This window comes from Oenanthe melanoleuca, chromosome 4A, assembly GCF_029582105.1.
Source record: "Oenanthe melanoleuca isolate GR-GAL-2019-014 chromosome 4A, OMel1.0, whole genome shotgun sequence".
NCBI lineage: Eukaryota > Metazoa > Chordata > Aves > Passeriformes > Muscicapidae > Oenanthe > Oenanthe melanoleuca.
The window spans coordinates 14,632,298-14,652,378 of NC_079338.1; the positions used below are offsets into that span (position 1 = coordinate 14,632,298).

Genomic DNA, 20,081 nt, shown 5'->3' on the forward strand with positions numbered 1-20,081 from the left:
GAGCGTGGGATAGGCTTTACCTGCTGCAAGTGGGAAGAAAGTGCTGAGTCTTCCCAGAGCAAGGCTTTGGAAGGAGATCTTTCCTTTAGCAAGTCTGGGCTGCTGTCAATAAGTTCTGTGGTTTTAGGGCACCATATGCTGCATTCAACACTTTGCCAATCTCCTTAAACGGATCCAGACAGGGCTGTTCCCAGAGCAGGAGCAGCTGGAAGCGGTGTATGGAGCAGTCCATCACCAGGAGTTGGATAAAATTCCTGCCTTTGGTCTGACATTACAACCTCCTAATCCTCCATCCCCAAGTGCTCTGGATTTGCTCTCTGAGAGAACAGCCCTACAAGCAGACGGTGACATTGTCTCAACACCACTGGCATTATTTTTATTACAAAGTGGAGGGAATGTGCCTGGAAAAGGAGAGAGTGTGCTTGGATAAAGAAGGAATGTGCCTGGATAAGGAGGGGAAGGACTTCCTTACCTGTGTGCCCAAGGATGCTTTACCCCAAGCCAGAGCAGGGCCCTTTGCAATCCCAAATGCTTTCCACATTCCCAAAGCCACCTTGGAAGACACAAGCTCTAAATGATTTATCCTACCAGGACTTAAACCCAAGGGGCTTTGTCCTTTTTATCCAAAGATCTTATCTCTTCTCCTTAAAGAAGATGCCCCATGTTGAGATTAATATGTAAAACTCAACTTTTCCTTCAGTGGACAAACTTCTTTTTGCTCTGAGAAAGTTCCCAGTGAGAAGCAGTGATTCCTCCCTGGTCAGGGGGTTTCTCATCCCCAGGGAAGTGAGGGATGATGATGTCTCCACAAGCTCCAGGTGTGGGCAAGAGAGAAGGAGCAAAGGGAGCCGGGTCCAGCGTTATTCCCGGGTTTTGCACTTTCATGTAGCTGCCAGTTGTACAAATTAATTAAAAATAACTGAAGAAAAATCCCAAAGAAAGGCCCCGCTTCCTCTGGGGAACATTAATCATTAGCTGAGTCTTTTTCTTATGAAAATACAGATCCATGGTAGCCCCAGGCAGAAGATTCCCAGGGAGAGCCCTCACCATTCGTGCTCAGAGTTAGGGAAATCGCTTTGAAAGCATCTGACAACTAAAGCAGAACATGTTGAGTAACTTGGCAACACTGGGAAAACATCTGGAACTGGTTTTTCTTCAACACATTTTGCTTTGCTTCAAGAGGAGATGTCAGGGCAGTTCATTCACTGCCACTCAGGGCCGCAGGCGGGGCCAGGAGATGCTCGGATGCCGCCTGGAGGAAGGCAATAAAGGGAAAATCCCTGGTATCTGCTGCTCCTGGGCAGGATCCTGTGAGGCCAGGCCATGGAGTGCTGAGTCTGCAGGTGCCTCCTGGTCTCTGGTGGCACCAAACTTGCTGGTTTGGGATGGGTTGTTGAGTTTGCCTGGAAATGCTGTGGCTGCCCCATTCCTGGGAGTGTCCAAGGCCAGGTTGGACAGGGCTTGGAGCAACCTGGGCTAGTGGAAAGTGTCCCTGCCTGTGCCAGGGGATAGAAGTGGATAGTCTTGAAGGCCCCTTCCAACCCAAACCACTCTGGCATTCCATGATTTCCACAGAGCCAAAGCGAGTGAGGTCCCATTGCCCAGGTTACTCTCATCTTGTGTCTAATCCCAATCCCATTCCTGCTGCCATCTGGGAAAAGAGTGCCTGTAGGGCTTGGTGGAGACAAAGTAAGGACAGAAACATTCCTTATTCTGCCAGAAAATGACGAGGCAGTGTACTAGTTTGAAAGCAAACCAGCAGGAGATTCCAGTCAGAACTACAATTTAATAGGAAAATTCAAGGCAGTAGGACAGAAACACTGGCTTAGACTGACAGAGAATACAACCTGCCACCCTGGTGGTCAGGGTGGTGGTAGCAGTGCCATTAAACAGGGGCTGCAGTCCTGTTGGAGTGAGGGATGTGGTTCTGTTGAAGCAGTGATGCTGTAGAAAGATCTGGTTCTTCTCTGGAGGTCCAGTGGTGGTTTTGGAGCTCTGAGAACCTGGTGGTGCTCCTGTGGTGTTCCAAGCCCAATTATATCCAGGTAGAATTGTTCAGTTCCTGTCCTCAGGACAGGGGAGCTCACAATGAGATGATGTAATTTTCTGAGTCATTCTATGAGACCCTTCCTGAACACACGTCCCTTGCTCCTCCTCCTCTTCCTCTGGGCATCTCCCACACTAGTGCTGGATGCCTTGGTGGTTGTGGAAGCAGCACTTGTTGTTGTACCTTTTTTAGTGCCAGTCACAAACTCAATCTTTGTACATTCTTTCTTGGCCTTCTTCCATTTGTTCATTTCAATCTTCTGGGCTTTAGCTAGTGCCTCATAATATGAATCCTCTGACCAGCTATGAGGATCAAACATGTCCTTTGGGTAATTTGTACCAAATTCATCAATGGAACAAAACTGGATCAGCTTTTTGTAGATGCTGGGGTTGCGAAATGCCTTTTTCTTCTGGATGATGCTGTTCATATCCATGCCCTCTTTCATTTTCCTCTCATACAGCTTCTCAATTTTATCCTGCAGTTGGTTAGAACATCTGCCAGGAGGTTCAGGAGGGATTTTGATCTCATCTGGAGACATATTCTGCACTCTGTCTGAAAAAGAGGCAACCAGTTCCTGAGGATCTCTTTCCTCCACTTCTCGGGATTCCTTTAGGTCACCAGCCTCAGGTTTTTCAGTCTGTGAACCTCCATCTGACTGCCTGCTGTTCCCACCACCCTCCTCTTCCTCATCCCCATCCAGGCAGGCAAAGCCACCCTCCTCTCCAGGTGACACCAGGCCCCCTTTCTGCCCCGTGGCTGCCCCAGGGGACACTTTGTCCTCGCTGTCCGACTCCAGCTCCGAGTCCTGGCCGTAAGCCGCCAGCAAGGAGAGAGCGCTGCTGTGCTGCACCCCTGCCATCTTCACCTGCAGTGCCCTGCTCCCAGCACCAAAAGTGGCCTGGCCTGAGGGCCAAACAGCAGGAGGTTCCAGTCAGAGCTGCAATATAATAGGAAAATTCAAGGCAGTAGGACGGAGAGTGAGAATACAACCTGATGCCCTGTCAGGGTGGTGGTAGCAGTGCCACTAGATGCAGTCCTGTTGGAGTGAGGGATGTGGTTCTGTCGAAGCAGTGATGCTGTAGAAAGATCTGGTTCTTCTCCGGAGGTCCAGTGGTGGTTTTGTAGCTCTACTCCTCTTGGAATCCAGTGGTGTTCCTGTGGTGTTCCAAGCCTGGTTATATCCAGGTAGGACTGTTCGGTTCCTCCCCGGGGTGGAGCATCTCACAATGGGGTGCTGAGCCATTGTGGGGGGCGCTGATGGCCCTTTAGTGCAGATGGCTCCCACGGAGTGGCTGCTGCTTCCCCGGAGGAGTTATCAGGGCTGAGTCATGGAGAAGATAAAGAACCCTGCCCCACCTACCTTTTGTTTACTTCTTACATTGTAACCCAGGACAAGCAGGGAATTCTGTGTATCAGCTTTTTGTGCTTCCCTGAGGTTTTCCATCCCTGGGGCTTAAATCTCCCTTAAAATAGGCTGGAAAAGTTGGGAAGGGCCATGTCTGGTGTTCAGCTTGGATGTTAAGGGTCTCCTTCACCCCAAAGTTAGTTCCTGGGCATCCCAGCTGGAGGTACCACCATCATACAACCCCAAAATCATCCCCTCTCCCACAGAAGGAACCTCCTGGATCACAGCAGCCCTGGAGCTGCCCAGCTCCCCCTCCATGAGTCCATTTTATTCCAGGAATGGAAAGATTTTCGCAGCTCCTTTTGGGTGTTCTTGGTCCAGCTGGCTCTTTGGGTAACCTCCCAGCCCTGAATGTCTCTGTGAGGAAGGAGGAAGGAAGCAGAGGGAATGCTGTGATGGGGGATGGACCATTTTTAATTTAGGATCATAAAAAAATAAGGAATAATTAATTTTTAAAGTTGTTGGGGTTTTATCAAAGCTCTCAGCCCCTTTCAGCCTGGGCAGGAGATGGGTGAGTTCCTGAGCCCAGTCCCTCCACCCTTTCCTGCTCCACATCTCCAGGACTTGTGTTCCAGGCAGGCCAGGAGTGGTTTCCAGCTTTTTTAGCACTTCAGGATGATCCTTTTTCAGCCCAGAAAGTCGACAACTCTGCTTGTTGTAAACTGAAAAAAAAACCCAAGAATTAAGTTTGGCTTATGAAATTTGGGGTTGGTTTTACCATTTTTAAATGTATTTGGGAACTGGACATGCCTGAGTTGCAAAACAAAAAGACAAAAAGAGCCAGACAGTGATTTTTTTTAATTTTGAAACTTGTCAAAACAAGCCAGATTGATCATTATGACCAATTTTTTAATTTTTTTTTTTTCCAAATTGAGAAATGCATCCAGAACAGTCCTTTCCCACAAAAACCTTTCATTTTCCAAAAAGAAAATGAGGCTGTAAGGAAAATTAATCCACAAACAACAGAGGTTTATGTCCAAAAAGGAGACAGAGGAGTCCTTTTTGCTTTATTCGAATAAAGGGAGAGGCCATGGGGCATTCCCCTGGGATCTCTCGAATTTTTGGAGGACGAAGCCTCCCTTTTTATCCTAATTTCCCGGCCGCTTTTCCCTCTCTCTTTCCCCATTGGCTGAGGTACTCGAGAGGCACAGACTTCCCGGAACGCCTGACACCTGACATTCCCCTCTAATGTATAACCCTCCCTTTTAATTTTTAATTCTTGTAGAATTCATAGTTTCCCCCCCTGTTGCTTCTTTCATCTTCTGTTACCCAATTTCACTTACCAGCAAACCTGCAGTTTGTAAAGGCAAATCTCTTTTTCCATTCACCAATCAGTGTAATCCCTCCCATTGTTTCTTTTATCTCTAGGTGCTAACTTTATCTACCAACAGATTTACAATTTATTTGTAAAGACAAATGTAACATTCCTCTCAATCCCTCCTCTTTTATTTTTAGTAATTGTCTTTACAAACTTTAGCTATCATTGTCTTAATTTCTTGTTTTTGTGTCTTTTTTGGTTTTGCAATGACATCATTTTCTGTCCTTTCATAGCCATCTCTGGAAAGGACGTACAGCCCAAGGCCTCCCTCCCCTGGCAAGTTTCTTTGTAATTTTGTTATTGGTTTTAGCACAAGTCAAACAACCCTCAATAGCTCCTTTTGCCAAGGCAAAAAGACCCACAGCAGCATACATTTTTAGGAAGACTTCTGCCAGCCCTCGAGAGCCCCAATGACTCCATGAAGTTGTTTTAACAATTGCAAGGCCAGAGCTTTTGGGATCCACTGCCTCTCATCCCTTGTAAACCAATTATTTCCTCTTTCTTCTGCCCACTTTTTAAATTATCTTAAGTTCCTCAGGTGGGAAAGACAGTTTGTCCGACAGCGGTGCAGTTACTGGGAGTAAGGGGAGGATTTTGGAGATTTCTGGCAACAATGCGGCTTTCCGAGCTTCTTTATCAGCCAATCGGTTTCTTATTGCCGCCTCTGAGTACCCTGCCTGATGCCCCTTAATGTGGATTATTGCCACCCTTTTTGGTAAATTCACCACCTCTAATAGGTGAGAGACTAAGTTCTCATGGGCTAACATCTTTTCCCTACAATTTAATAAACCTCGTTCTTCCCACAGTTTCCCAAATGCGTGTATCACTCCATATGCATATTTAGAATTAGTAAAAACATTCACTGTCTTATCCCGGTGTAACTCACAGCTCTGATCAGCGCATACAGCTCAGCTGTCTGGGCTGACCAGGTGGGGGTAACCTCCCCCCTTCCTTTAATTGTTTCCCATTCACGATAGAGTATCCTGTAAAACGCTTCCCATTTATCACTCTTGACCCATCAATGAACACATTCTCTCCCTCAGGCCAGGGAGTTTCTCTCAAATCTTCCCTAGCTCTAGTTTGAAGATCTATAACCTGGATACAATCATGGCTTTCCTCCTGTCTCCCCCTTTCTACAGGGCCATTTAAACAGGAGGCTGGATTAAAATTTTCCCCATTTTTAAATTCTAAATCTTCCTGTTCCATTAAACAAGATTCATACTGTAATAATCGAGCGCTCGTCATCCACTTAGAGGCTCTCTCAGTTAACAAAGCTTTAATCTGATGTGAAACCTTTACGATCAGATACCCTCCCCTTGTCAGCTTTCTTGCCTCAGCCACCATCAGAGCTGTGGCTGCACAGTTCTGCAGACAACGGGACCAGCCTCTGGCCACTGGGTCTAACAACTTAGAGAAATAGGCGACAGGTCTTCGTGTCCCTCCATGTTCTTGTACCAAAATTCCTTTAGCATGTCCCAGTTTAACATCCACATGTAGTTGAAATTCTTTTTCTGCATCTGGAAGAGCTAAGACTGGGGCATTAACTAATTTGTCTTTTAATTTTCTGAAGCTTTGCTCTGCTTCCGGTGTCCATACCACGACATTAGGATTGTTTTGGGTTAAGAAGTTATATAAAGGTCTAGCTACAACAGAAAAATACTGATCCAGGCTCTACAGTACCCCACCAACCCTAAAAATTGCCGTAGCTCCTTTTCAGTTTGGGGAAATGGCATTTGCAAAATCCCTTTTATTCTTTCTGGATCAATACACCGTAACCCCTCAGTCAGAATGTGTCCCAAATATTTGACCTTTTTTCTGCTAACTGAGCTTTCTTTCTGGGCACCTAAGCCTTTTTATTTTTTTTTTTTTTTTTAAGGAAATTAAGCAGTTTTACAGTAGCCTCTTTAACCACCTTTTCTTGCTCTCCCGATAACAGCAAATTATCTACATATTGCAACAGCTTAACTCCTGAGGGTGGAGTAAACTCTCTTAACATTTTCTGCAAAGCTTGTCCAAACAAAACCGGTGACTCTGTATTTCCCTGGGGAAGGACTGTCCATATCAACTGTTGTTTTATCATCTTCCCTCCTTCCTCCTGTTCCCATTTAAAGGCAAAATACTGTTTACTATCTTCTGTAATCGGACACCTCCAGAAAGCATCCTTCAAATCCAGTACAGAATAATACCGATGTGAAGAAGGGATCTGATTTAGGATTGTATATGGATCCGGAACTGTGGGATGCCTGGGTTTGACAATTTCAGTTATTATTCTTAAATTTTGCACCATTTTATATGTTCCATCTGGTTTCTTAACCGGCAGGATAGGGGTATTATAAGGAGACATACATGGCTCCAAAAGACCTGCTTTTAGCAGGGACTCAATAACAGGCTGTAACCCCTTCTTTCCCTCCCTTGAAATAGGATATTGCTTTTTAGACACCACTTGTCCCGGTTGTTTTAAAGTAATTTGGAGAGGTTCTATATCTAGTTTTCCATATTTCCCTGGGGCTGCCCACACTTCCGGATTTATTTCAGTATAAGCTTTCTCAGATATTTTACACAAAAATACTACAGTTTTGGACTCCGTGTCACTTCTTACACTACTAATTTGCATTCCCATTCTAGCCATCTGATCTCTTCCCAGTAAATTACAATCACAATTAAGAACAGGAATTCATGCAGTTCAAACCTGTCCCCCACATCGATTAACAGTGGTTGAATAAAATACACTCGCTCATCCTTTCCGCTCACTTCTTGAATAACGACAGATCTTTTTTGACAATTTTCTCCCCCTGGGTATAAAATTTAAGGTGGATCGAGAGGCCCCTGCGTCTACCAAAAAAAACCCACACCTCCTCTTTATTCGGACTCACCTTGAAAGTTATCAAGGGCTCCTGAATGGTGGGTCCTTGATATAACAGGAGCGCCTGACACCCCTAACAATCCATTTCCATTATCCTCTGGACTTCCTCCTCCTGAGGGTCCAGCTGTTTCTGCGGACACTCATTTTTCCAATGCCCTTCTGTCCTGCAGATAGCACACTGGTTCCTTCCCAGCCGCGGTTTGGGTTGGCTTTCCCCTGCCGAAGAGGGGATGCCTCTGCCACTTCCCTGTGGCCGACCCCGTCCCCTCTGTCCCGGGGGACCCCTTGGACCCTGCGGTTTATTCCTCCGGGGCTGCAAAAACTCTGCCATTATCTTTGCCTTAGCCTTTGCCTTTTCCTCATCCCTTCTCACATATATCTGCTGTGCTTTTCTAACCAATTCTTCCAGAGGCTTATTTTGCCACTTTTCATCTTTTTGTACTCCTTTTCTTATATTAGGCCAAGCCTTAGTAACAAATTGCACTTTCAGCAATGTGTCAAAGGCTGGCCCCTCAGGATCCATCCCCCCATGTTTCCTCAAGGCATCCCTAATCCTCTCCAACCAATGAGAGGGACTTTCCTGTTTCTCCTGTTCTAACGACATAGCCTTAGCTACGTTGTTAGTTTTGGGAGCAGCTGACTTGATTGCCCTGATTAGATAAGCACGGTAATCACGGAGGCGAGCCAGACTAGCCTGGTTATTTGGGTCCCACTGGGGGTCGGCACCATCCACCGTAGGTGCATTGGGTACAGCCCCCCACAAAACCATTCGTCTCTCCGATGACCCAAACAAAACTCTCAAAAGAAAATCCCAATCCTTCCATGTATAATCCGCATTTCCCAAATATTCCTTTATTTTTGTTCTCCTTTTCTTTATCACACACCGTATACCAGAGCCTGTGCCTGTCCTGTCGCAGTCCAAACACTTCTCCCCCACCGGTGCTCCCAGCGAGCACAGCCGGCAGCATCACGGGGGCCAGCGGACACTGCCGGCCCTCCCCGGGGGTGGCGGGGTCAGGCACAGCCCGGCACAGAGCCCCGGCTGCCCCACAGCCCCCAGCCCGTGTTCTCGGTCCCGCAGCTCCGTGCCCGGCCCTGCCGCTCATTGCCTCACCCATATCTATCACACACTCATCTTCAATCCTGTTCTAACGCACAAACACTCTCCATCCACCCGCCGCTGTCGAGACCCTCTCTCGACTCCCGTTTTTGCCCCTCAGGCCATGGACTATCGAGTCCCCTTCTCGATTTCCCTTATTGCCCCCCCAGGGCATCTATATAACATGGCCTTAATAAGCCCCTTTGACAACTTATACTCTGGCCACACAAAATAACAATATTTTACCATAATTTTCATAGTTACCTCTGAGTGAATACACAATCTGTCCCAAGACCCCAGCACTTTCCCCAAGGGACTCTCCGGGGACCCTTTCCCGCCTTCACCCTTCCAACCCTCCATGGGTGTCCTGTTTCACCTGTGCTGCCCTCCATGGGCGCCCTCCCAGGTTTGCTCCCCGAGGATCCCATTTTACTCACCGGTGAGATTTTCACTGGTCCTTCCCTGCGGACTCTTCACAGACCCCTGGTCCGCCACTCGTCTGTCTCCTGGACAGTCTCGGGAACCCAATCGATCGCCCGGGGCCAGCCGGCACCCAGGGGAGCTGATCACCGAACTGGGTGAGGCGCCTTCAGCTCCACCGCTGCCTGCTGCCCCCGACGGTGGAAATATCCCAGATAGAGCCCCCAAATTGTAAGGAAAATTAATCCACAAACAACAGAGGTTTATGTCCAAAAAGGAGACAGAGGAGTCCTTTTTGCTTTATTCGAATAAAGGGAGAGGCCATGGGGCATTCCCCTGGGATCTCTCCAATTTTTGGAGGACGCAGCCTCCCTTTTTATCCCGATTTCCCGGCCGCTTTTCCCTCTCCCTTTCCCCATTGGCTGAGGTACTCGAGAGGCACAGACTTCCCGGAACGCCTGACACCTGACATTCTCCTCTAATGGACAGCCCTCCCTTTTAAGTTTTAATTCTTGTAGAATTCATAGTTTCCCCCCATGTTGCTTCTTTCATCTTCTGTTACCCAATTACATTTACCAGCAAACCTGCAGTTTGTAAAGGCAAATCTCTTTTTCCACTCACCAATCAGTGTAATCCCTCCCATTGTTTCTTTTATCTCTAGGTGCTAACTTTATCTACCAACAGATTTACAATTTATTTGTAAAGACAAATGTAACATTCCTCTCAATGCAAAAAAAGATAAAATAAAATAAAATACCAATCACACTTTTTCTGCTCGCACAGTTGGAACGGGCAGCAGTGGATTGGGAGAGAATAGCAATTTGTAAGGAATTCCAACCAGCTCTCCTTAAAATAGCATCCAGCCAGTTTCTCCAGGGCAGGAGGCTGGGTGGCTCCGTGGTGGGAACAGGCTGGAGTGAATCCTGTAACACCTTGGGAATGCAGGGACACCTTCCCCGTGGGAATCAGAGATGCTGATGCCTGGGAGGAATTCCTGGGGATCCCCAGCCAGCGCTCTGATGGAGGTTTGAGTTGGTTTTTTCTTCCAGCCCAAACTGAATGCAGCTCCTCTGAGCCTCCTGTTTGGACACAGCCTCAGGATGCCTTCAAAAGGGAAACGTCTGAGCACGGGGGTGGAAATTGGAGCAAATTCCATGTGCTGGTCCTTGAGGGAGCCAACGCTGTGTTCAGGAGGAGACCCAACCCCTCGTGTCCGAGCTGGGGCTCCCTGCCTTGTGCTGGTGTCCCAGGGCTTTGGGGACCTGTGGGGACCTCGGGGGGACCCGACCCCTGCAGTGCCCAGGCTGCTGCTGCCCGAACCCTTCTCAAGTGCTTGTGCCGTGTGGATGTGACAGAGCCCGACCCCACCGAGGTCCTTGAACAGTGCGTGGTGGTGAAACACAAACCAACATTGCTGAAGTCAAAGTATCCTTTCTAATCCCCCGGCCCGGTTTCTCTTTCTTTCCAGCTTTTCCTCCTCCGCCTCCTGGACCCTCCCTCTGTTCCCACCCCCCTTCTGTTTCTCTTTCTCCCTTCTGTCATAAGAAAGTGACTGTGTCCTCGAGGGGACAGTTTTCTTATGCCATTTTATACACTGTGCTTCATGTTTAGAACTTTTTTGCACTAGTTCCTATTACATTTATTTTCCAAACTGGTTTGACAAAAAACAAACAAAAAAAACCCAACAAAAACACAATCCCATGCTATAATTCAGTTGTATTAAAATATTATCCTACTACTCTCTGTGTTCAATAGTCTCTGTACCTGTAATGCTTTCAGTTCTGTTGTATTTTGGGGCCGAGGTTTTCTCTGCTCCTTGTTTAACCCAGTAAAGAAATAAAATGTTAAGAATTGATGATAACTCCTCCCTGTCTCTGCTGTGTCATTGGGGCCACCCGGGTCCCACAGGGACGGGCTCCCCCCAGAACCTGCTCTAAACCCCAGCCACTGTCCCATGGGGGTTGTTTTCCTGCCAAATCCAATCCCAACTGGAGGCCAGAGAGGCGGGATGGAGGGACAATAACCCTGCCTTAACTGAATTTGATTTCGTAACCTTTCTTTATATTCTTTTGTTTCTTGCTTTCACATTTCTTGCCACGGGGCTCACCTCAGAACAATAGGGGCGAAGGCTGTCACCAAGAGATTCATCAGACAATAATGACTCAACCAGGGTATCCAAATTTTGCCCAGCTGAAGTCCACACCCACACATAATCTGGAATTAATTCCTCTGGACAACAGAGCTCGGCATGGAACAGAGCGAGGACACCGCGCTCCAAATTGGGCGCTGCGTGCCAGGCTGGGAAAGGCCACGGGATAAACTCTGCAGTTCCACTCTGGCCATCCCCATCCCGAGCTGGAAACACTCTCTTTGGAAAGAAAACCAGGGAAAGGGGAAGAAATTGCATGGGGGTGGAAATAAATGTTTAAAAAAAACAGATTGGTGCAGGAGGCAAATGGGAGAGGCACCGGCTGTGCTGGAGAGCCAAGGCACAGAGTGGGGGGTGCAGGAGGGGGAATTTGGGGGGCTGGTGGGTCACAGTGAGAGGGGCTGGGGTGATAGTGAGGGGCTGCACATCCCCAGTGTGGGCAGCAGGAAGGGGGGATTCTGTCCCTCTGCCTGCTCAGGTGAGACCCCACCTGCAGAGCTGCCTCAGACTCTGGAACCCCAAAATCAGAAGGACCTGGAGCTGCTGGGGTGAGTCCCAGGGAGGCCACAGAGCTGCTCTGAGGGCTGGAGCCCCTCTGGGGCCAGGCTGGGAGAGCTGAGGGTGCTCATCTGGAGAAGAGGAGGCTCCAGGGAGTTCTCAGAGCCCCTTCCAGTGCCCAGAGGGGCTCCAGGAGAGCTGGAGAGGGATTTGGGACAAGGGATGGAGGGACAGGACACAGGGAATGGCTTCCCACTGCCAGAGGGCAGGGTGAGATGGGAAATTGGGAAGGAATTCCTGGCTGTGAGAGTGAGGAGACCCTGGCAGAGATTGCCCAGAGATGATGGAAGAGGTGTTTGACCCTCCAGACAGCAAAGCACCCACTGGAGCCTGTCCCCAGCGAGCCTCAGGTGTCCCAGGGTGTCCTGATGACCAATTCCAGAGTGATTCCTCCTGGGTGTGCCCTAAACTGCCCCAGTTTGAGAGCTCTGGGCTTTAGGAACTGCACAAAAGGGTCCTGAAAGTGTCTAGGCTGGTGAGCAGTGCTGGGATGCAGCATCACCCTTTTCAGGAGAGTGTTTGGTTGGTTTTTTTTTCCTTTGGGATTGCTGCTGGTAGGATGTGTCCTGGCAATCCTGGTGCCACCTCTCATTCCCACCAACCTCCTGGCTGCCTGTGGAGCTGTGGTGCCACTCCTGAGCTCCCAGGGAAGAGTTTTTTTGGTGGCCACGTGGTGCCCAAACTGCTGCAGCAGCTGCAAATCCACCCAGGAACGTGCTGATTCCCCAGGATTTGATTAGCAGGGGTTTGAGTTAAGTGGATGTGAATTTTCATGGCTATAGGGCTGTGCACATCAAAGCTGGGAGGCTGCATGGGGCCAGGGAGAAGTTTCTCAGCTGTAAATTTGCCTCGTGACTCCATAAAAACTGTGATGGGCAGCATGGAAAGAATTCTGCTGGAAAGAGCCTGGAAAATGCTGCACCCCCCAGAAAAAAAACACAAAGGGCTTTTTGCAGCCCCAAATCAAAGTCCAGGCCTGGGAATGTTCTGAGGTGTGAGATTGGACTCTCCAGATGCTGAAATCCTGGGTGGGGTCTGGGTTTTGAACCTCAGCCCTTCTGCATGTGGATTAGGAATTCCTCTTTTATGTCTTTATTTATAGTTTAATAGATGGCACACCAGCTCCTGCTTTCTGGGTTATCAGGAAGGAAAAAAATCATTTTCAAATGGGTATTTCTGAACCATTTCAGAGCTCCTGCAGCTTCTCCATCCTCCCTGAGCATAGGAGAACTTGGGATTCATGGAAATCAAGAAACAGGGTTCTAAAACATGCTTGTTTTTCACACCAACACTTGACTGTGAGGCATTAAGAACTCTGAAGAGAGGATTCCTGTTCTCAGAAATGCAGATTCAGGGTGTTTTCCACCTACCTGGAAACCCCAGGATGATTTTAGGCCTTTCCAAGTCTGGACATTCTGGATGCATTCCAGCTGGAGCTCCTGATGTTGGTGAGTTCAGCATTTATTTTTCTGGGATCAATCAGGTTTTTTTGGGTGTGTTTATGGCTTTTGTGACTTGACAATGTGATGCCACCTCAGCCAACTGATGAAAATCCTGGAGTGAGGAGTTGATGTTATTAATGATCATCATTTTCCACATTTTTTGCCTGAAGGACTCCTTTGTTCTCTTCTTTTTGTCTCAAAATCTGTGTTAAGTAACAGCTTACAATTAATTTTTCATTCCAGCCCCCTTTGCCCCAGCAGAGCCTGGAGGGGCTGGGGAAGGTGGGTCTATATGGATTTCCATGGATGCTGTGAGCCAGATGGGTTTTACTGGGTGATTTCTTTCTCCCTTGTCCTGCTTTTCCTGGTTTCTCCTTTGGATCATGGCCTTGCATCTGCTTTGGTACCTGAGGAAGATCAAGGTTTCACTGATGTGTTTTCCCCACTGAAAAATCCTTGTCTTTATTAATTCAACTTTAATTGCAGTGAAGAGAAGCCCTTGATGGGAAAGAGCTGGGGAGGATTGGGTTTGGTGCCTCCACCTCCCTCTGGTTTCCTGCTCACCCTTCTCACTCAAACTCTCACCTTTCCAAGGGCTCTGCTCTCTGTGGCCAGGAACAGGACCCAAAGAACAGCTGGAGCTGTCAGGGCAGGCTCAGGTTGGATTTTGGGGAAAGGTTTTTCCCCCAGAGAGTTCTGGGCACTGAAAGGGCTCCCCAGGGAATGGGTACAGCCCCAAGGCTGCCAGAGCTCCAGGAGTGTTTGGAAACCCTCCCAGGAACAAGGTGGGATTGTTGGGGTGTCTGTGCAGGGCCAGGGCTTGGTCTGGATGATCCTGTGGGTCCCTTCCAGCTCAGGAAATCCTGGGATTCTGTGACTCTTCTTCCAGTCTCAGCATCTTCCTACTACCCTCTTCCCTCCCTCAGCTGTGTTGCTTGACTGTTTCTCCAAAACTTGTTGAGTTTGGGTTTTGTTTTGATAGAATTACTTGGATTGGGGTCTCTGGGTCATTTCTACCTCACTCCTGTTCCTTTCAGAATGGGTTCTGCCTCCCCCAAACCCTTCTCCCACAGCTTGGAGCCCAGCCCAGGTGAACAGCCAGCCCCAGGTAAAACCCAGCACAGGCTTGGAGCAAAGCCTCGCTGCCAGGAGATCCCCTGACATGTTTGCACTCATAAACTTGTCAACATTTGGCTTTTTTTTGTCCCTCTTGGGGGCAATTGCTGCTGTTGCTCACCCCACGTCAGCTCCCGAGCGGTGCTAAAACCCCTGCTGGGGGCCAGGCTCCGGTGGGAGCTGTCACTTCCTCGGGGTCAGGGAGCCAAAGGAACCTCTGCTCCACAAACTGTGAGTTTTTCATAAAAGCCTTTCTAATTTGTACCAAAGAGACTCCAGCACACCCTTGGGACTGGTAAAAATAATAATAGTTTGAGTGGTGGAAGACTGTGAATTTGAAACAGAAGGTTGTGAGATCGACGAGAATTACCCGAAACATCAATGTTGGACATCAATTAATGTAATTTAGATATACAATGAGATAGCAGAGATTCCCACAAAGAACTGTCAGCTCTTACCTCTTCAGATCTCGGTGAGACAAAGCAGATGTTTCCATCCATTGATCCAGGGGAATCAGCCCTTCCATCCGACAGAGCGTTGCCTCCAATCGCACGGGAACGATTCCTCACCAAAATTACAGGGTTTGCTATTTTTCAATCGTTTTTTTTTATTCATTCTGAGATGAAATGCACATGTTCCTATCAGCAGGTTTAGCTTAGGAATGCTGCATTCCCAAAGCCAGGAGTCTTCTCATAGAGGTGAAGGCAAATGGTACTCGGAGCTGGAGTGGAAAGGTCCCTCTGTAACACCCAATTTAATCTTCACTATTCCATCCCCAACAAATGGCTCCTGCCCCTTCCCAAATCCCCTCAGCCAGGCTCACATGGAGTGCTTTATCCTGCCTTGATCTCACATGGGCTCTGCAGAGGAAATTGCTGCTTTAGGGCTGTGTTCTGGAGGATATTCTGTCTGAGCCTTGTGATCTTTCTCCTCACTTAAATCCACAAGTGCTGGCACGCTGGGAAGAACAAACACGTGGGGTTTTCCTTGCCTGGTTATTGCTGTCATCTCACATTAACAATCCCAAGGCTGGAAATCGCTGAAATCCCGGGTCACCTGGAAACTAAGCCCTGGATGTGGGGTCCTGTAGCTGGATCAGGGCCTGGGCTTGCAGTTTCCAATCACTGTGAGCAGAAAAAGACACTTCCATATGTTCTCCTTATGAGTGTTCCTGCTTTGATATGAATTCCTAGGATTTACCCTTTTTAAAGCCAGGGCTCCAGTTCTTAATGCTGGGCTCGCCCTGCCTTACACGAAATACTTGAAAGTTTGAGTTCAGGCCAGAGCTGAGCTTTGGAAAAGGGCCTGGAGTGATGGGAAAAGGGGGAATGGCTTCAACCTGACAGAGGGCAGAGTTAGATCAAATTTTGGGAAGAAATTCTTCCCTGGCACAGGGTGCCCAGAGAAGCTGTGGCTGTCCCTGGGTCCCTGGCAGTGTCCAAGGCCAGGTTGGATGGGGTTTGGAACAACCTGGACTGGTGGAAGGTGTCCCTGCCCATGGGATGGGGTAAGTTTTAAGGTCCCTTCCCACCCAAATCATCCTGGGATTCTAAACTGGGATTGGAACTGAGGCCCTGCTCCATCTGCAAAGGATTTGGGGCACTTTGTATTCATCTCTCTTAAGGCAAAAATTGCATCTTTAGGCTCAAATCATTATCTGCAGAATTTACATCCCTAAGGAGAGAGAAACAAAATCCAAAGAGGCTGAAATGGGCACATGAGCCACAAGCCTGGGGCAGGGTATTTCCAGGAGCTCTCCTGTCAGAATTCCCCCTGCCTGGAGAAGACACAAATGGTGACACTAAGGTTCCAGTTTCCTATGCCCACAATCTGGTGTTAATCCCATTTACTTCTGGCAGTGGGAAGCCATTCCCTGTGTCCTTGTTCCTCTCCATTTCTCCTGGAGCCCCTTTAGGCACTGGAAGGGGCTCTCAGGGTGTGGCAAAGCTGCTGCAAACCCTTGTGCTGTGACAGCAGTCGTGGTTTAGGTGGGGAGGGCTCTGCTTGGTGGGATCCCACCTGGACAGGGTGTGGATTTGTGGGGTGGCACCTTTTCCCCAAGTAGCCCCAAATCCAGAGCTGTGCTCCTGGAAAAGCACAGAATAAAGTTGAGATCATTGAGCCCAACTTAGGACCCAACAAGACCATGGCACCAGGAAGGCTGGAGAAATTGGAGAGAAAAAAAAACCCCAAGGGGCAGGGAGAGGAATCCCCTCCCTGTGGGGCTCAGCATTAGGGTGCAGCTCCCTCCTTCCCCTCTCCTCCTTTCCCCTGCCTTTTGGTGAGTGATCCAAGGGGCAGAGCAGGCTGTGGGCTCCCTGGCAGAGCATCTTTCATGTATCACGTCTGCTCCTCCAGGCACAGATCGTATCCTCTTTCCCTGGCACCAGCACAGCCCAGAAGTGGCACCCCCAGGACAATGCCTTGGCCAGCTCCAGCCCTGACCCGGGATGTGGGAGCCAAAGGGTCGGGATGAGGGGGCCAGGAGGCACTGGGGAGGTTGAATAAAGTGGTGTGGAATATCATTGTTCCAGCCAGGATGAGTAAGAGCACAGCTGAGCCTGGTGACCGACGGCACTGCCACCATGCCGGGGGAGCCAGGGGCTCGGAGACGGCTGCACAGTCGAAAATCGAGACAATGAGTCTATAAAAGTTTAAGAACTGAATAGATCCCGAGCATTTGGTTCTCATTATCACCAAATAACATATAAATAAACATACAACAGAACCAAGAGCAGCATCTTCCTCACCCCCCCTGCAAGAAGTTGTGTTTAGGCTGAGCTTGGCTTCCTTGGCCAAACCTCCTCCCTCGTGCTCTGGGATGGAATCACAGGGCTGCCAGGCCTCATCTTCCTCCAAAACAGAGCAAAGCCTGACCCATGCAGGAAAATGAGGTGTCAGTGTGCTGCTGGTCCTTAAAAGTCAGCAGTGCAGGGGGAAATGTGAAAATAAGCCCAGCAAGAGTCAGTACAGCTGGGTTTTTTCCTTGTTATAAAAAGTTCATCCCACCTTCCACTAGCCCAGGTTGCTCCAAGCTCCATCCATCCTGGCCTTGGACACTTCCAGGGATGGGGCAGCCACAGCTTCTCTGAGCAACTTAATTTGAGAATTCATGGAGTGAGATAAGAGGAGGAGATGAATGATCAGACACCACGATGTCCTGACAGGGAAAATCTTGGAAGGATTGGCAGAATTAGGAAAAAAACCATGGATGTAATTCCTCAGTACATCTTGCTCTTCTAAGATGAACAAATTGCTGAATCCCTGCCCCTATGGGAGCAGCTGGACACAAATAATTACCTTTCCTGCATGGGCAGAGCTCACAGTTACTGAAAAAACAGCCTTAGGCAAAGAAAATTTTGTGGAACATCTTAGATGTCACTGAGGAAGAGGAATTGAGATTGCAGTGCTGGATGGAGGCTCCATAAAATCAGGATTCTCCTTCCTAAGGGCTTGTAAACGCCCGTGGATGTGCTGTTGGAGTGCCAGGATTTCAGGTTTTAGGAGACTTTATTGTGCTCATGTTGTTGAGAACATCACTGAGAGAGCAAGGGATGGCTTTCCTCAAAAGAAAAGTCAGGAATTCCAAAGCTTTTAGGTCACACATGTTAAACTCGACTCTGCAGCCGCTGCAGGAATTGCAGCTGCTGCCAAAATGTAAATGGGAAATGGGCTCAAAGCTGCTTTACATGGCTCAAAGGTTCCCTGATGTGTGGAATTCACATGGAGAGGGGCACTCAGACCTGCCACAGAGTGCTCTGTGCTGGGCAGAGCTGTCCCCACTCCAAAGGGAAGGGAGTTCTCCTAAGCTGCAGCAGCTTCCTCCCACCTGTGGTTAAATCCTGCTGAGATGGGAAGGCGGTGCTGGAAAAAACCCAGAGAGTTTGGGAAGCAAGAGAAAAAGTCATTCCAGACATGTCATCTGTCCTCCTGCTCTTTATTTTCCAGAGCATCAGGGATCCCTGTCCCTTCTGCACCTTCCCCACCCTCTGGCCCCTTCTTCTCCTGGACCAGGACCTTGGAGCACAAAAAACAACTTAAACCTGTGAGGTTCTTCATCCATGTAATGAAGTTTTTTAGGGGTGGCAGAGGAAGGGGAGGGAATGCTCAGAACAAGAGGAGTTAAAATAAAATCCTGGGGAAACTGCAGCCATGGGCTGTGGGGCTTGACTGGTCCAGGTATGAGGATCCCACTTATTAGTTATGTTTTAATTCCATCATCACATGGGATTCTTTTTTAATTAGTGGGATGCTGGTCAGCTCTGGGAGGCAGAAATCCCTCAGTCTGAGGATTTGGCCTAAATCCCTGATGAGATCTAGGCAGGAATAGAGAGCTCACATCTTGCCCCTGACCCAGCCCCAGGCTGGCCTGACTCTAAAATTCTCCTTCAAAGTAACCTAAACGACTGTGGAAAATGGGATGAGGCTGCTGCAGGTGTGAGTAGGTGCATGTAGGATTGGGGTTGGGATTTTCATCTTGAAAAACAGGATTTTGGTAGTGCAGGAGTTGGTCTTGATGATCCTTCCAACTCAGGATATTCTGTGATTCTATGAGAACCAGTAACAACACTAAGCACTCAAATAATTATAAATGTTCCTAAAATAATTGCAGAGTTTTGAACAGAGGGTTTATTTGTGTTTATTTGCTTTTTGCTCCTCAATTGTTGGGGTTGGCAGCGCTTGATGCTTCCAGTTTTGCTCTTCCCAAATATTAGGGAAACATTTCTTTCTTAAATGAAAACAGAGACTCTCATGGAATTTCATGTCTATGACACAGGACATATAGGAAAAAAACTCTACTGCAGGAAAACAAGGCCAGGAAGGGCTGGAAAAGGTTGTGCCCCTCCCCAAAGGCAGGACAAGGCCACCATGGGATTCTTTATGGCTGTGATCTATGGGATGAAGACCCCACAAATTCTCAGACTATGTGTTCCAGGACTTGCTGGGGTTTCTCCTGGAAGGGACAGCCTCGTGGGAAACTCAGCCTCCCCCAAGGTCTGGGAGCACAGACCTGGCTCGGGACCACCCAGCTCTGGGAGCCCACCCAGGATTCTCAGCAGGATCATCCAGGGATGGACCCTTGGTTCTGGCCCTTCTGCAGATCTGGGATGGCTCTGACATCTCCCAGCACTGCTGACCTGCTCTGCTTTTTGTGATCCCCCAAACCCAGCTGGAATCCTCCTCTGCAGTGCCACCACCTCTGCTGCCACTATTTAATCCCTGTTTTCCTTTCAATTTTCTAAATCACATCCTGTTCTCTACAGGCCACCTCTCGAGTTTGTTCAGAACATTTCTAATTTCTCAGTTCACTTTTTCTGGCAGCCTGTGAGCATCACAGCACCTTATTAATCTCATTATCCCTCTTGTTACCAATTAAACCCCCTGATTGGGAATAGAACCAGCAAAGGCTTTGCCAGCTCCTTTCAGTGAGCTTTAAGGTCCTTCCAAACCAAACCAGGTGTGATTCGATTCCATGGCTCCCTCTCCCTGGTTCACCCTTTCCCAGGCTGTTTTCCAGCTTCCATCAGTTCCCAGCAGTGACAATCAGCCTTTAAAAAGCCGGAGAAGGCAGCGACAGCTCCCCCAAAACACTCACACCCCCCGGGCACCCCGTGTCCCCGGCAGGGCGGTGACAACGCTGCCCACGCCCGGGGATCGGTGGCA

The 20,081-nt window shown here is 48.6% G+C and overlaps 1 protein-coding gene across 1 annotated transcript; it reads right to left on the bottom strand.

The window, feature by feature from the left end:
* Window positions 1–927: 927 nt before the first annotated feature.
* Window positions 928–11,000, bottom strand: LOC130253168 (SAP30-binding protein-like). Its single transcript, XM_056491499.1, has one exon. The coding sequence runs from the start codon at window positions 2,904–2,906 to the stop codon at window positions 2,112–2,114; it is 795 nt and encodes a 264-aa protein (XP_056347474.1). The 5' UTR covers window positions 2,907–11,000; the 3' UTR covers window positions 928–2,111.
* Between the last annotated feature and the right edge of the window lie 9,081 nt (window positions 11,001–20,081).

Coding starts and splice junctions, on each gene's coding strand:
- LOC130253168 (XM_056491499.1), bottom strand. CDS start 2,906: ATGGCAGGGGTGCAGCACAGCAGCGCTCTCTCCTTGCTGGCGGCTTAC.